At 44.9% G+C, this 16,385-nt stretch overlaps 1 protein-coding gene across 2 annotated transcripts in view; it reads left to right on the top strand.

The window, feature by feature from the left end:
• Nucleotides 1–1,175: 1,175 nt before the first annotated feature.
• SLC13A3 (solute carrier family 13 member 3) overlaps nt 1,176–16,385 on the top strand; it is a 64,781-nt gene continuing 49,571 nt past the window's right edge. For both annotated transcript variants that reach the window (XM_060230855.1, XM_060230856.1), the window contains exon 1: nt 1,176–1,331. In XM_060230855.1, the coding sequence (XP_060086838.1) occupies nt 1,221–1,331 (111 nt within the window). In that variant the 5' untranslated portion in view covers nt 1,176–1,220. The remainder of the gene's footprint in view (nt 1,332–16,385) is intronic.

Below are 16,385 nucleotides of genomic sequence, written 5' to 3' on the forward strand. Positions count from 1 at the left end.
AGTTCAGTTCCTGGACATGGATATGGTTTAATAGTGTATTTTATGGGATCTCATGTAAAAAATCATGCAAACTCAGGAAGACCCATGTTTTCAATATTTAATTTTTTTTTAAAAAATATATATATTACCACTTTTCTACACACATAACTAAGTCAAAGCAGTTTACTAAATTATGAATATTTTTTTTAAAAATAAAGATGGAACCACAAAGCTGTGCAGTAAGTACTCTTTGATCTGATGATGGATTGGAAGGGCGGGGTTCTTGTAAAAAAACAAAAAAAAAACACTCCACCTTGCGAATCCATGCAGGTCTGGTTTATACTGTCTGTCTTCCTGGAAAAATATCTCACCATTCTCTAAGTTGCTGCTTCTTCCCGTCAGTCTATTGTGTGGAAAGAGGTTTTTCAAACCGCAAAGGTGACCTAAAGAAAATCCAAAACCAAAAGGGACAACCAAATAACACAAGACAACGTGCAAGCCCGCCAGTACTTTGCAGATGTCTTGGGCAGAATCAGTCCACCGGTCTTAAAAGGTCAGGTGACTCAAGTCTGTGACTGAAAATAACGTTTTCAGGCAAAGCCCCCCCCCCCGGGGGTCTCCTCCTGCCCGCAGGTGCTGGGGCTTGAACCCCGGAACTTTTAGCAAGCGCAGCACCTGCTCTTCCTATAAGCCGCCTCGGCCCTCCTCTCACGCCTGCACCCTGCTCCGGGTTATTCAACTTGTCTCAATGAAAAGGCGTTATTGCGCTTTTGGATTCTATCGTGCGTGGCTTTCACAATCCTTATTGGCTCTCGTCAGCCAACCCAGTCGCCGTTTTCTACGGAAGACCGCCCGGCACTTTTCTTGACTACGCTACTTCCCTTTCTTGTAAACACAGCGCACCTCGTGCTTCGCCACCGCCTGCCCCAAGTCGTGCCGCTCCTCTTGGCGCGTGGCGTGCCTCGTCCCCTCCCTCGCTCCCGCCCGCCTGCAGCTTCTCCCTTTACTCCCCTCCGCAGGGTGGGACTGACGGTCAACCGGGTTGGAGGAAAGACGCGCCTTCTGCCAAACTGAAGGGGGGGAGGGGGGCGCGGGCTGGCGGGCGAGGGGTCCCGTGCCGCCGCCTTGAGGCAAGAGCCCGGCCTCCTTCGCCCTCCTCCCTCCCTCGGGATAAAACCGCAGTCCTGGCGCTGCGGCCGAATTCTCCTGCCGGTTCCTCCTCCGGGTGCCAGTCTCGGGTGATGGCAGCGCTGGGAGCCTTAGTGAAGAAAGTGTGGAGTATCCGCAGCTTCTTGGTGCTGCTCTGTTCCCCGCTGGTCCTGCTGCCTATCCTCTTCAGCCTGCCCCTCAAGGTAACCTCCCCCCCCCCCCAGCTAGCAATACCCCCAATAACCAGCTTCCTCCTTCCCCCGTCCCAACCCCTCATTCAAGAGACTCAGCCCACCACAGGAACTTTTAAAAGTCCATCTTGTTTCCCTGCTTCTTTACAAAAGCCGTGTGCTTCCATGTTCAGAAGCAGTATATCTTTGACTGGAAGGTAGCAAATGTCACCCCCATCTTTAAAAAGGGTTCCAGAGGAGATCCGGGAAATTACAGGCCAGTCAGTCTGACTTCAATACTGGGAAAGTCAGTAGAAAGCATTATCAAGGACAGAATGAGTAGGCACATTGATGAACACAAGTTATTGAGGAATACTCAGCATGGGTTCTGTAAGGGAAGATCTTGCCTCACTGACCTGTTACATTTCTTTGAGGGGGTGAACAAACATGTGGACAAAGGGGACCCAATAGATGTTGTTTACCTTGACTTCCAGAAAGCTTTTGATAAAGTTCCTCATCAAAGGCTCCTTAGAAAGCTTGAGAGTCATGGAGTAAAAGGACAGGTCCTCTTGTGGATCAAAAACTGGCTAATTAATAGGAAGCAGAGTGTGTATAAATTGGCAGTCTTCACAGTGGAGGACGGTAAGCAGTGGGGTGCTGCAGGGCTCGGTACTGGGTCCCATGCTCTTTAACTTGTTCATTCATGATCTGGAGTTGGGAGTAAGCAGTGAAGTGGCCAGGTTTGCAGATGACACTAAATTATTCAGGGTGGTGAGAACCAGAGAGGATTGTGAGGCACTCCAAAGGGATCTGTTGAGGCTGGGCGAGTGGGCGTCAAGGTGCCAGATGAGGTTCATTGTGGCCAAGTGCAAAGTAATGCACATCGGGGCCAAGAATCCCAGCTACAAATACAAGCTGATAGGTTGTGAACTGGCAGAGACTGACCAAGAGAGAGATCTTGGGGTCATGGTAGATAATTCACTGAAAATGTCAAGACAGTGTGCGATTGCAATAAGAAAGGCCAACACCATTCTGGGAATTATTAGGAAGGGAATTGAAAACAAATCAGCCAGTATCATAATGCCCCTGTATAAATCGATTGTGCAGTCTCATTTGGAATACTGTGTACATTCTGGTTACCGCACCTCAAAAAGGATATTATAGCATTGGGAAAAGTGCAGAAAAGGGCAAGTAGAATGATTAAAGGATTGGAACACTTTCCCTATGAAGAAAGGTTAAAACGCTTGGGGCTGTTTAGCTTGGAGAAACGCCGACTGCGGGGTGACATGATAGAGGTTTACAAGATTATGCATGGGATGGAGAAAGTAGAGAAAGAAGTACTTTTCTCCCTTTCTCACAATACAAGAACAGTCAGGTTAAAATGGATAAAAGGAAGTACGGTACTTCTTCACCCAAAGGGTGAGACAAGGGGCAGGCTAGCCACAGGTTGATTTTCCTGCCCTGCTTGTAGGTCTTTGGGAGACATTTGGTTGCCTGCTGCAGGAATCAGAAATACTGGACTAGACGGGTCTGAATAAACCACTAGAGCTTTTCTTGTCAGCCTCTTCTTTGCAGGCTCAACAGGGGAAGCTGACCTCATCTCTGCATTTCTGTTGAAGGGCTTCCCCTGGTGACTTTTTGCCTGTAATCACTGTTGGGCAGTTGTCATGTAGGACTTCTGTCGAAAAATGGTAATACTTTTCCTGTTACTCAAGAAGAACTCTCCCGTCTTTCCTGAGAAGAAATGCCCACATGTCATCACCAGCCTTCCTGTGTCTCTGTTTTCTGCCCTTTTTCTGCTTATCCTGTTACAGCTTCTTGTGGGGAACCACTAAGAATGATCATTTGAAGATAGCCCAGATGTCCCTGTTGAAGCCCCTGATGATAATTCCCACCTCATGCTCCCACCAAGAACATTTGCAAACATTGAACCAGCATGGTGGTGTGGTTAAGAGTGGTGGACTCCAATCTGAAGATCTGGGTTTGGTTTCCCCACTCCTTCACATGAAGTCTTCTGGGTGACCTTGGGCCAGTCACAGTTCTCTCAGAACTCTCTCAGCCCCACCTCCCTTATAAGGAGGGTGCTTGTTGTGAGGAGACGTGGAGAAGGAGATTTTAAGGTAGAGAAAAGTGGGGTATGAAAACCAACTCTTCTTTATTGCCTTTGAGAGAAGAAACAAGAACAAACCTTGGAGAGCAATGTGGCTTCTTTCCTTCTTATGAAATAAATTTCCCCAAGAAAATGCTTTGTCAAGAAAATCTGTCCTCTCAGACATTTCCTTTCTTCCCCTCTCCTTTTCTTCCCTCCTGTTTTATTTGTCTGGTCTACGTGACATCCCCTTGAATTCTAACCCAACAACACTTTCTTGCTGGCCCCCTCCAGCTGTACTCCCTTCTGAAAATGAACCTGTCATTGGCTTCATAGCAGACTGTGGACCAAACGACATGTTTGGGTTGTTACCTCTTCATAACAGACTATGGACCAAACTACATGTTTGGGTTGTTACCAAGTTGGGCCTGGGTTCCGCTCAGCTACACTTAAAGTAGAGCCCAACCAGACTTGGAACATTGCTGTTGAGGGAAGAAGGGCTCCTACTTTGCCTCCCTGAGTCATTTTTCTGTGTGGCAACAGCGCTGAGGGGAGGTTATTTCCTTGTTTTTGCTGCTCCATGTATAGTATTCTGTGCTTCTCTATTGGAGAGCCAGATGGCCTTGTTTCATTAAAATGCTCCCCTCAATCCAGAGCATTACATTTCCTTTCAAGATTGATATCTGTCCCCAATTTCTAGAGAACACTTCCTGCATCCTTCCTGGTAGCATAAAAATCCCATTTCTGGATTGCAACCTTTTCATCTTGCCATTGTGTTTAAAGACTGGTTCTCCCTCTCGTTCTCATCACAAGACAATAAGTCTCACTTTGATTTTGTCCACAGCCCCCCTCAGGAATGCCTTTTTTCCCTTATCCATGCTTTGTTTTATGTCAGTTCTTCAAGTTAGTCGGACAGTCAAAAGCACCATTTCAGTAATTCTTGGTGTCTTGTTTCTCAGTCAGTCTGTTTCCAAGACAGACTTGAGTCCCTTCCAGTTGGCTCACAGATAGGGGCTTATTCGTAGAAAATGCTCCCAAAGTGTGGAGGCAACGAAGACTGTGTCCTGGTTTCCCCATGCAGCAGAAATGGAGTGGCAGAATGCAGAAACAATAGAGTGGAATGTACCATGTCAGGCTGCAGGTGGAGAACCACATTTTAAAATTCTCCCTGGGCGGCAAAATTCCTGGGAAATAGAAAACCAGTGGGAAGGAGAGGGGAGTACATTAAAGCCCTGCTAGATTAGACCAGTGGTCCATCTGGTCCAGCATCTTGTCAAACACAGTGGCCAACCAGTTCCTCTGGCGAGCCAACAATATGACATAGAGACCAAGGCCTTCCCCTGATGTTGCCTCCTGGCATGGGGATTCAGAGGTTTACTGCCTCTGGCAGTAGCAGTTCCCACATTCAGGCCAGGCAGGGAAACAGGCAGATTTCCTTGATGTATTGACAGGGAGAGGTTTGTTGGGGGTTGAAGAAACGTGAGAGCATTTGAAGGTGGCATATTTCACCTGAAGTCTGAGGCAGAAGAGTCTATTCTATCATTTCACCACTCCACCATAGCATTCCATCTAGCAGGAAATGTCCACTGATGGAAGGTAGGCACAAGGTCATGATTTTTGCTGATTCCTCTCTCCTGCAGCAGGCCCCTGACACCCCCTTCCATGCCAGGGGACCCCTGGAGCAACATTTCCATGAAGAACTTGGGGTTTTAGTGCGAGGTAGCAGATGGTACCAGCCTGTGCCAACTGATGGAAATTTATTTTGTCAATGCAGATTTTATACAGGATTCAGCCTCGTGTATAGACCCAGCCTGTGACAACTTCCTGTGCAGTTAGGTCCCATGACAATTGCAGACTTGGGCTTTCCATCAGACACAATATCCCACCCTTCTTTATTTGTTTATTGATAAAGAGCATGATAACAAGTTCTCATGAGCTTAAAAGCTTGTGCTCAGTCGGTCCTAGTAAAGAGACTGTGCTATACTTGCTTTTGGACTTTTGGTCCTGATTGCAGTTTCTATCGCAGTTCTTGTAATTGTTCCTATGACAGCACTTTAGGTTGCCTTAACAATACTGGGGCATGGTAGAGGCTTTTAATTACAGATTCTGTCCCTTCCCCCCCCTCCAATTTAAAGTACATGTAGTGGTTAAATCCAGGTGGGCAGCCTTGTTGATCTGAAGCAGTAGAACAAAGTAGGACTCAAGTTTTACCTTTAAGATGAACAAAGTTTTATGCAGAATGTAAGCTTTCGTGTGCTAGAAGCACACGTCATCAGACGAGGAATCAGGTACAGTGAGCAGAGCTACATATAGCTGGTAGGCAGTGGTTTAGAGTGCAAAATAGTACAAATTTAAGATCCAGTGACAGAATAGTAAAATTAACAAATTGAGCAAACCTTTGATCTGAGTAGCATGAGAAAGCAATAAAACAGTAATATATCAAAATATGAGAATATCTGTTACTTTATTGTTATAAGCCTGGGCCAAAAAGAGGACATATCATTGTTGGAGCTGAAAAGATATTAAAGAATCAGTATAGAGAGAATCAAATAGAAGTGTTCTCCAAAGCATACTGGCTACCTTCTCTTTTGCCAAGTACTGATGGAGGCTTTCAGATGAGCATTCATAAGCCCCAAAGAGACCAGCAGTTGGGCATACATAGTTCCCAGTCTCTGGCAAGGTATGTCTTCTCTTGTTTTGCCTGCTGTTCCTGACCCTAAATCTAGCGGTGCCACCTAAGTGGACAGCCTTCTAAGTTCATTGAAGCCAATGGGGAAAGAGCTGTACTGTAGATCACTTACAGCACATGGTATCTTGGGGAACATGTAACGCCATGCAACAGGCCTCACTGCTGTCTTCCGAGCTATTATTTTAAGTGTTTATATTTTCCTCCTTAGCCAGAAAGCTACTTCCTGCAGCTGGTTGCAGTACACCATGTACAAGCATCCCATTTTGTGTCCTGTGACCATTCCAGCAGATCTGCCCTGCAGGGTCTGTTTTATAATATTTTCATACTAATCGCAATCCCATCCCAGTCCCTCAAAAAGACACTGGCATGTGATGAAGACATCCTGTCACTAGAATAACTGAATTGGTTCTGTCAACTCCAGTTGTCTCTCAAGTCATGAGACTCTCACAGTTTCCCCCATCTGTTCCTACTGCCAGGGCTTGGCCCTAGACTGTCTGGCACCCTAGGCAAGGCTAACTTCTGGTACCCCTCCCCACACTGATAATCATGTGGGGGGCCGCCTAATTTGGTGCCTCCAGAAGGCTGGTGCCCTGAGCAATTACCAAGTTTCCCTAGTGGCAGGGCCGGCCCTGCTTACTGCTTGGCAAGGCATGGAATGGTTATTTTATACCATTCCAATCAATAGAACTGTTAAAGATGACATTGTTATTTTTATTTCTGAGAATAACCAGCTAGTGAAACTGTAACTAACTTGCTTGCTTACTTCTTTGACTAATCAGCCTTATCTCAATTTTGGCTGATACAAATTTAAGAAGGCTATTGATGCTGGTATTTAGGCAAAAGGATATTGATCTGTTTCATAATGCATACTTTGTTTTGATTTTTCCCCTCCCTCTCCGAAGGAATAGGAATGATTAGAATATGTATTTCCTTCCCTCTCATTTAATCTTCAAAATAAATTGAAAGGAATCTGGCCCATCTAGTTCTAAGATGTTTCTTCCTGCATGTACACCAACTCACGCCAGTTCCTTCCCTCTCTCCCCTCCCATAGGGTGGTCAGGATGGTGGCAGCCCATTCTGGTCAGGATTTTGGTTGAGTGTATTTTAAATTTTTATTAATTATTAGATATAGTTTTATTCAGGGCTTTTTTTGTAGAAAAAGCCCAGCAGGAACTTATGTGCATATTATGCCACACCCCCTGAAACCAAGCCAACCAGAACTGCCTTCCTGTGCGTTCCTGCTTAAAAAAGCCCTGGTTTTATTGAGCTATATAATAGTCTATGCCTTGAGGCCAACTGTGTCTGTAAAATGCATTGAGTTCACCTTGAGCCCACTTTTTTCTGGGGAAGGGCGGTCTAGAAATATTTCAGTAAGCAATGAAGACTGACTGTTGGCTCTAGCATACAGCCCTCCTTCTGTGTTCCTTTGTTTCTTTATCCCCATCATTGCTGTGGGAAAGATGTGGTAATTTAAAGCATATGCCGTTTTTGCAGTGTGATTATATGTATGTTGGCTTATATATCAGCACTGCTGCATTCATTTAGGCTTTCCCCCAAATAAGTGTGCACAGGATTGGATGTTGGTTTAACAAAGAAGGGGCTGCTGGAAGGAAAATTTCAAGGAGGGCATTTTCATCTCTGGACTTTGTTCATCCTGTTTAATGGTGGATCTGTTCACTTCCTACCTATGTTGTAAAAAGAAAAAGAAGTCTTTCCCCCCCATTTGTTTGTGCGTGTGTTTTTCTTGAGCATTTAGGCATCTGTTCTCTAGTCCACAAATGTCCACAATAAAAAAAACTTGTTAATGGTGCTACAAGACTCTTGTTTATTTTATTATTATTATTTAAAACATTAACTGCCTTTTTTCTTTATGGAACTCAAGGCGGCTTACAATATAAATAAAACATTGCATAAAAATACATACACCAAAATTTAAAACCGCATTTTAGGACTGCTAGTAAGTTAATTGCCCTTACCTGGATAGCTCAGGCTAGCTTGATTTCATCAGATCATGGAAGCTAAGCAGGGTCGGCTATGGGTTAGTATTTGGGTGGGAGACTTCCAAGGAATACCACGGTTGTGGCAAGGAGGAAGGCAATGGCAAATCACGTCTGAACATCTCTTGCCTTGAAAATCCTACAGGGTCACCATAAGTCACCTGTTATTTGACAGCAAAAAACCAAGGAAGTTAATCACATGCAGTACTAAATAAAACCACCTTCATCTGCTCCTAAAGATCGAAAGTGATGGGGCCAGGCACACCTCCCTGATGAAGTTGTTCCATAATCATGGAGCTGCCCTCTCTTGGGTATGCAGCAAATGAGCTGCTTTGATTGACAGGACAGTCAGAAGGGCTTTTCTTTGGTGATCTTAATTCCCAGCCAGGAACATGTGGGAGAAGATGGGCCTTCAGATACCCCAGTCCCAAAGGTCAAAACCAGCACCTTGAATGGGGCTTGGGAGTAGATTGGTAACCGGTGTAATTTCTGTAGTATTGGGGGCGCATACTCCCCATAGCTGTCCCAAGGAGTTTGCAATCTAAATTTTGACCAGGGTAAATCTGCCTGAGTTTCCAAAATTCCAAGGTTGTCAGGCTTGGTGAGAGCGAGCCACTTTGGGGTAAAATTCATAGGAGCTGCTTGGTACTTTGTTGGCTGGGCAAGATCCCTTGTTCCTGGAGACACAAAAGGGAGCTTTCTAATCTCCATCAACTGCTTGTGACATAGGTACAGTGGTATTGGCGAGGAAGCAAAAGAAATGTCAGGTATTAAAAATCAATCTGCTAAAATTTGCCAGCTTTTGATTACATAATGTGCTGTAGAATGAATACTGACCAGTACTTATTAAAACAAAGAGGGCATTTCATTAATCTATGGTAGCAGAAACCTTGGGTTAGCCTTCACCAGAGGGTAAGGCTGAGCAGGGTGTTGTCTCCCCCTTAGCCTAGGAAGAGGTGACTGTTACCCAAACTCCAAAGGAGATTTTCATGAAAACTACAACAGCTAGAATGGCTGACCCTTCCTTTTTTTGGGTTTTTAAAAAATGAAATTGTAACAGATTTGCAATAACAGGATCCTGACAAAAATGGAACAGCTCCAGTATTACTGAGTCTTCTACCACTGCATATTTAGAAATCTTCAGCCGAAATCACTGTTTTTGTGAGACCTTTCTACCTGCACACACACATAATAATAATAATCCCAATCTTTTGGTCTGAGGGCCATACTGAGATACAAAGACTTTCTGGTGGGCATGGGCCTGGCCTTGGGCAACGCCTACCCCATGTATTGCTTTCTGTGCCACACGTGCCTCAGCAGCTCAAGGGCTGGTAAAGGACAAAACTCTGTTCCCTTTTACTAATGCTAGAGCAGCTGAGACATTCATGGCGCTGGAGCACCTGTGTTTACTTCTGAATATGAAGGCATGGAGCTGGCCTGGACACTTGACAACTCCTGATTTGGACATACTTTTTTTTTAAAATTATGTCCTCGTGTGATGAATGAAAAGGGTCTATGAGCCATAATTTGGACACCCTTGTGAGAGGATGGGATGAGAAAGGAAGTATTTGAAAGAAGCATGGGTTGTGAAAGATTGGTAGATTTTCGTGGGGCATGTCTACTTGAGACATCTACTTTGGGTCTGTACTTAATTAGATAAGACACAGGATTGTGCTGTTATTTCTTAAGTTTACAGCAGCTCCAGAATAAGGGAGAGGGGACCAATGCATTGCTTCATTTGATGTTATAGCACATAGGATGGAAGAGCTTTTTTTTAAAGATTTGCTGTTCATAATTTCCTTTTTGAATATTTGTTCAGGGCTTTGTAAGCACATATGTAATGTTTCATTTGGTTCAAAGAGTAGAAATAGAATTACATATTTAATTCCTTTTAGCTGCTTGCAAATATCTCATTATATTAGCTTGTTATTGCACATTAGCTTGACAAACAACTTTAATAGTTTGTAATGTCTTCTGGAGATGTTGCAGATACAAGCCTACTTATAGGATTTGAGGAACAAACAGGGAGAAAACTCTCCTTAAAGGTGCCCAGACTTTGACTTTTGCAGAAATAATAGTCAAAATATCCTACATGGCAGGGATTTATGCTGAATTATCAAGCTCTGCTCACGACTTGAGTTTGATCCCGGCAGAAGCTGGGTTCAGGTAGCCAGCTCAAGGTTGACTCAGCCTTCCATTTTTCCAAGGTCAGTAAAATGAGTACCCATATTGCTGGGGATAAAATGTAGCTGACTAGGGAAAGCAATAGCAAACCACCCTGTAAAAAGTATGCTATGAAAATGGCATGATTTGACGTCACCCCATGAGACAGTAATGACTCGGTGCTTTACCTTTTTATCGAGCATTGTTTTGCATGGTTGCAGGTCTGCACCACTGGTTATGTGCTGCAACCTAGGGGACCTGTATGGTAGATCCAGAGGTGCAATAATCATCAGTTTCTGCTGCCTCCTTGGAAGTTGCAGAAGTGATCAGCTATTGTCAAACACCTGACAGGCCACTGTACATGGGCAGGCAGCTGTGATTGATTTCTTTGTTTGCATTATTTATAGTCCACCTTTCTCACAGGGACTCAATGCAGATTACACATGGTGAGCCAGGGCAACATTCAATAGTACAACATTCCAATGAGACATTCAATAACAGGCATTAGGATTTTAGAAATATGGAACCCTCAGGAAGAACTGAAGCATACCATTAGTATTCACATTTCTCTCTCTCTTGGCTTGACTTCGCGAACGAAGATTTAAGAAAGGTGCAGTAGTCCACGTCTGCTGCAGGCTCGCTGGTGGCTGACAAGACCAATGCGGGACAGGCAGGTCCGGCCACCGTGGCTGCAGGGAAAAGTCTGATTTGGGGTTGGTGCTGTAGCAGTACGATTCTTTGTGGGTTGTGGATGTGGATACCCTTCAGGCCTGCGCAGAGGAATTTTTAGGTGAAGCGCAGTGTGTGCAGTACTGGCTCCACCCTTTCACCATGGGGTCATCTGCCATGGCCCAGTAAGCCGGGACGCCGGCAGCGAGTCCTCCAGGTGGTAGATGTTACATTAACGAACTCTGTCTGCCCAGGCTTGATGTTAGAGTTTTCCTTCTCTTGGCTGGCGAGGTTGGTGAGCCCAACCTGCCCATCAGGTTATACCGCTGGACATTCGGTTGCACCATGACGTGGCAAACTCTGTGAAAACAGGGGGGACCAGCGAGAAGGTGTTGCCACGGATGCAGTAATGTAGGAGAGGCCATTGCAGTGACCATCTGCCAGGCATAGCCAGACAGTGACCATGCAGCGTTCACTACACCGGGAAAGGAGAGGTGATGTATTGCGCATGCACTTTCCCTGGGGGGGCAGGTCACCCAGAGGGAGAGGGAGCCCCCCCCCCCCAGTATTCACATTAACCAGTACAGAAATTACATAAATAGGACTGCAGAGAGGTAAAGCTGCAGTACTGCAGTCCTAAGCGCTGCTCACGACCCGAGTTCCATCCCAGTGGAAGCTGGGTTCAGGTAGCTGGCTCGAGGTTGACTCAGCCTTCCATCCTTCCGAGGTTGGTAAAATGAGTACCCAGCTTGCTGGGGGGAAAGTATAGATGACTGAGGAAGGCAATGGCAAACCACCCTGTAAAAAGTCTGCCGTGAAAATGTTGTGAAAGCAACTTCACCCTAGAATCGGAAACGACTGGTGCTTGCACATGGGACTACCTTTACTTACAATAAGATAAACAGCAGTATAGATCACAGTCCATATTTTCTCCAACCAAGTTTGCAAAATCATTTTGTACAGCACATCCTGAGTATCTTGATTGATTGGCTTGATGGTTTATGTTGTGCTGTGATGGGAGCATACAGGCTCAACTGGCTTTACTTATGTTCGTTGGCAAAATATGGCAAAAGGAAGAGAAGATCAATAAGGTAGTTCTACCTAAGAATCCTGGGACTAAGTCTCATTGAAGAGACCTGAGTAGGATTCTGAGCAGACCAGCTGAGGATTGCTCTGCGGTAGTACTCTGATTATGAATAGGTCAGTGTAATTCCCACCTTCTGACCTGTTGTTCATTATCATCTGAGGCTTCTGGTGGATACAAGCCTCCCCTCCCCCTCAGCTGGAAAGCATTGATTTCACATTCATGTTCAGGGTAAAAGCTTCTGTGGCAGTTGACGAAGCAGTTACCTCTTTTTCCCCCCTCTCCCACCCCATGTGGCTGACATGGTTCTCCCCTTTCTGTTTTATTTTCATCTCATCTCTGTGACGTAGGTTAGTCTGAGAGAGGGTGACTGGTCCCAAGTCACCCAAAGAGCTTCATGGCTGAGTAGGGCTTTGAACCTGGTTCTCAGGCCATCAGTCTAACAGCTGGCCCCTCACTGGGTCTATATGGCCATTGCTCTGTTCACACATGACAGCCATTTATCAGTGCAGCAACATAAGGAACTGTGGTGGCAGCAACAGGGGAACTGACACCCACTTCTAGTTATACAGGGAGATCCTGCAAACAATAATGAGAGGAGAAATGTCCGGGAGGCTCAGTGGATCAGTTGGAGAGGCTTGGCAGAATTGCAGCTTAATTCTAAGAACACTTTCTTAGGAGAAAGCCCTATTTAACAGGCTTTGAGGCTGGATCCATGGAAGAGATTTCTCAATGCCTCCATCTCAGTACAGCTCAAAAGTCTCCCAGAAATGCTGCTGCTGGGGGATATCCGACCCCTAAGAACAGCAGGAGGACGGAATCCACAGTGGAAGGAAGAAAAGAGTCAGCAAAATTCCGCCCCTCCTGTTAGTTGAAATCTACAGCAGGGTCCAGCCCCTGAGTAGACCTGCTTAGAATTGCTGTGTTGATATTGCTAGCAGGCCAGCTGTTGAGGGATGGGGAGCCAGAAGATCAAACGTGGGTTAGGAATGCTATGAGTGTCAAAGAAAGAAATAGTAAAAACACCCCAAACACTGCAAACTGGCATGGATTGTTTTTCTTAGTACACACGAGGGATTCTCTAATTTGCATTAGCCAGGACTGGTTGACATCAGTTGATTTCATGCCATTTTGTGACTTGTAGCTGAATGAACAGAGTAGCTTCCCTGAAAATCACTGACATGAAAGTCAACTAATTGCAGTTGTTCATTTATGCATGCTCATTAACAGCACAATAAAACCTTGTATCAGCCACCAACTTCTCAATGTTTTATTTACTGTTTATTAATTATAATATTTATACTCTGCCATCCCTCTTGACTCAACGTGGGGTAAACTTACAATGTAAGTTCACTTATTAACCTGCCTGTGTAGTTGCTTAATCTGTGATACCTTCTGTTGTCCATGTTTTTAAGTTAGCACAGGGTACATTAAATGTCCCCCTCTAATATCCACAATCCACCTCATCATGGCCGTAACTCACCAGTACAATGAACTCATCATGGCAACTACATTTATGCTGTGGATGTTGGTTTTGCTGATATGGAAGACAGTGGACATTTGATGGACATCAGTCTTTCTTGCCTTGCCCTACCTGCTTATGTTCAAGGGGCTGTACTGCCCGTGAAGGAATGGGTCCATAGTCTGGGAGTTATATTGGACCCAGGCATACCGGTGGGCACACAGATGACATCTGTGACTAGGAGTGCCTTTTACCAGTTTTGATTGGCTGTGGCTTTTCCTGGGGGGAGAAGATCTGGCCGTTGTGATGGATGCCCTGGTTATGTCTAGTTTAGATTAGTGAAATACACTCTATGTGCATTTGTTTGGTGTAGTGGTTAAGTGCATGGACTCCTATTTGGGATAACCGGGTTTGATTCCCCACCTCTCACATGCAACTGCTGGAGTGACTGCGGGTGAGTCATAACTCTATCACAGCAGTTCCTCTCTAGAGCAGTTTCTGTCAGAACTCTTTCAGCCTCGCCTACCTCATAGGGTGTTTGTTGTGGGGAGGGGAAGGGAAAGGAGATTGTAAGTTGCTCTGAGACTCCTTCAGGTATAAATCCATCCTCTTCCTCCTCCTTCTCCTTCCCATGAGAAGTGTTTGGACATTTCAGTTGGATGTGGACTGGAGTGCATTTTAGGGACCATATCACTTCAGTCTAGGGCCATCTACATTGACTCCCACTTTGTTTCCTGGCACAGTTCAAGGTGCTGGTCTTGATCTTCAAAGCCATCTGTGGTTTGGGACCAACATACCTGAAGGACTGCCTACTCCCTGTGAACCTGCCCAACTACTACAGTCATCTTCATAGGCTCTGCTTTAGGTGCTCCCACTTCCTGAAATTAGGTTGGCAGCAACCTAGGAGATGGCTTTCTCAGTCATGGCACAAAAGCTCTGGAACTTTCTCCACAGTGTGATTTGTCTGTCACTTTCTGTGGCTGTCTTCTGCCAGTGGATGAAGACTTCTTTGTTTCATTCCCTCAATTATCATCCTTCCTAACCATTTTTCAATATCTGTCTTAATGTTAGTCTGTCTGTAGCAGCATGTTAGTCTTTCTGTAGCTGCAGAAAAGAGCAAGAGTCCAGTAGCACCTTAAAGCAGGGGTGTCAAACATGCGCCGTGGGGGCCAAATCAGGCCCCTGAGCAACTGGTTGTCATCTGCTTCCTTCTCCCTCTCTCTTGCTTCCTTCTGCATAACAGTTTGCTTTGCCAGACTTGCTCAACTGCACAGGAGCTACAGAGAAAAAAACTCTATTAAAAATTGATGTGTGTTTTTTTTGAGTGGGGTTGATTTTGTCATTGTATGTTTTGTTGGCCCTTGTCAGGGCAGAAAGGCAGGGTGCAATTTTTGTAAATAAATAACAAATGCCTCCCCCCAATTCCCTGCTCTGGATGGAAACTAATGGGCTTCCCAGGGGGCATCTGTTTGCCCACTGTGGGAAGCAGGATGCTGAATTAGAAGGATCTGATCCAATCCAGCGTGGTTGGCTCTTACATCCCAATTTAGTGGTGAGGGAAACTGCAGTTTCTCTCTGTACCTTGTGGTTGCCTGTCATAGAATTTGCACTCTCTCAAGATATTTTTTGTGTGCTCTGGGTAAATAGATTTCTCGGGGTTAAAAATAAACAGCTTTATTTTATTGTGGCTGCCAGAGTTGTTTTTTTGTTCCCAAGTGGGATTAAACTTCTGACACTGAGGGCTGTGCTCAAGTTTGTTCTGCAAAGCCACAGCCGTCAAGTAAGTGCTACAAGAAAAAAAATAAAGAAGGAACAGGTTACATTTTTCACAGTTTCTTAGAAAATGCCAAGGGGAGCATGAGAGGCAGACTCACAGCAGGGAAAGGAACTTCATGTGGCTGGATTCTGGACTGCATGCAGAGATGAAGAGAAGCTTGTGCTCTGTGCACTTCTACGATTGTATGAGTCTCCAGTTAGATGTGGAATGCTAGGGTTTTCATCTATCGGTGGAGTTTTGTTCCCCAGATTGTCAGAAGGAGTAAGAAACTGCAGACTGCATTTAATGTGTATGCTTGTACAGATTTTCTCACTTGGCATACCAGTGGCAAATATGTTTTGAATTTTCCCAGTAGACCACTGGCCTTAAGGAATGACTCATAAAAGCGATAGAATGGCAGAGACTGCTGTAGCCCATGGTGGAATGACTTCTTCACCGTAGGTGGAAGCTGTCATCTTTGCATGGCCTGCTAGTTTACATCAAGATGGCTAGTGAGGACCAGCAACGCCAGCAGCCTTTTTGCTTGGAGCAAACAAATCTCATGACTACACATACAGAATTGCCACGTGCCAGAGAAGAAAAGGATCATCAGATGCTAGAGACTGGATTAGGTAGTTACGAAAACATGATTGTTGTGGAAATTGTTTCCTTTGCTTATTTAGGACATAACAGCCACCACAATTCCTTCACCTGAATTTTCTCTACCACCATAAAGGCTAGGAAGTATGCCCTCTAAAATGCAGCCTCTGGTTCATTAAGATGGACCTGCATTGGTCCTCCAAAGTCACATGGCTTTGCTGGTGATGGTGTCATCCTAGACAATAAAAGCACCTGTCAAGAAGTTCTGATAATCATGGAACTAGCCTCTGGGTTCATGAAAAATATTATTATTATTATTAAATTTTATTTGTATCCCACCGTCCCTGCCTAGGCAGGCTCAGGGTGGCTAACAACATTCAATGAGACATTATACAAAATACAATGGTTAAAACAGCATTAAAATTATAAAACAACATTAAAATTATACATAGTTAATAGACAAATATTAGACCCTCCTTGCTCAAACAGGCGTATGTATGTCAATCTGGTTCAAATGCTTCGTTCCGAACACCCTAAATACTAAGGACAAGAACCTGGGAGGTCAGCTGAGGAGAAAA

The sequence above is a fragment of the Heteronotia binoei genome, chromosome 2 (assembly GCF_032191835.1).
Source record: "Heteronotia binoei isolate CCM8104 ecotype False Entrance Well chromosome 2, APGP_CSIRO_Hbin_v1, whole genome shotgun sequence".
Taxonomy (NCBI): domain Eukaryota; kingdom Metazoa; phylum Chordata; class Lepidosauria; order Squamata; family Gekkonidae; genus Heteronotia; species Heteronotia binoei.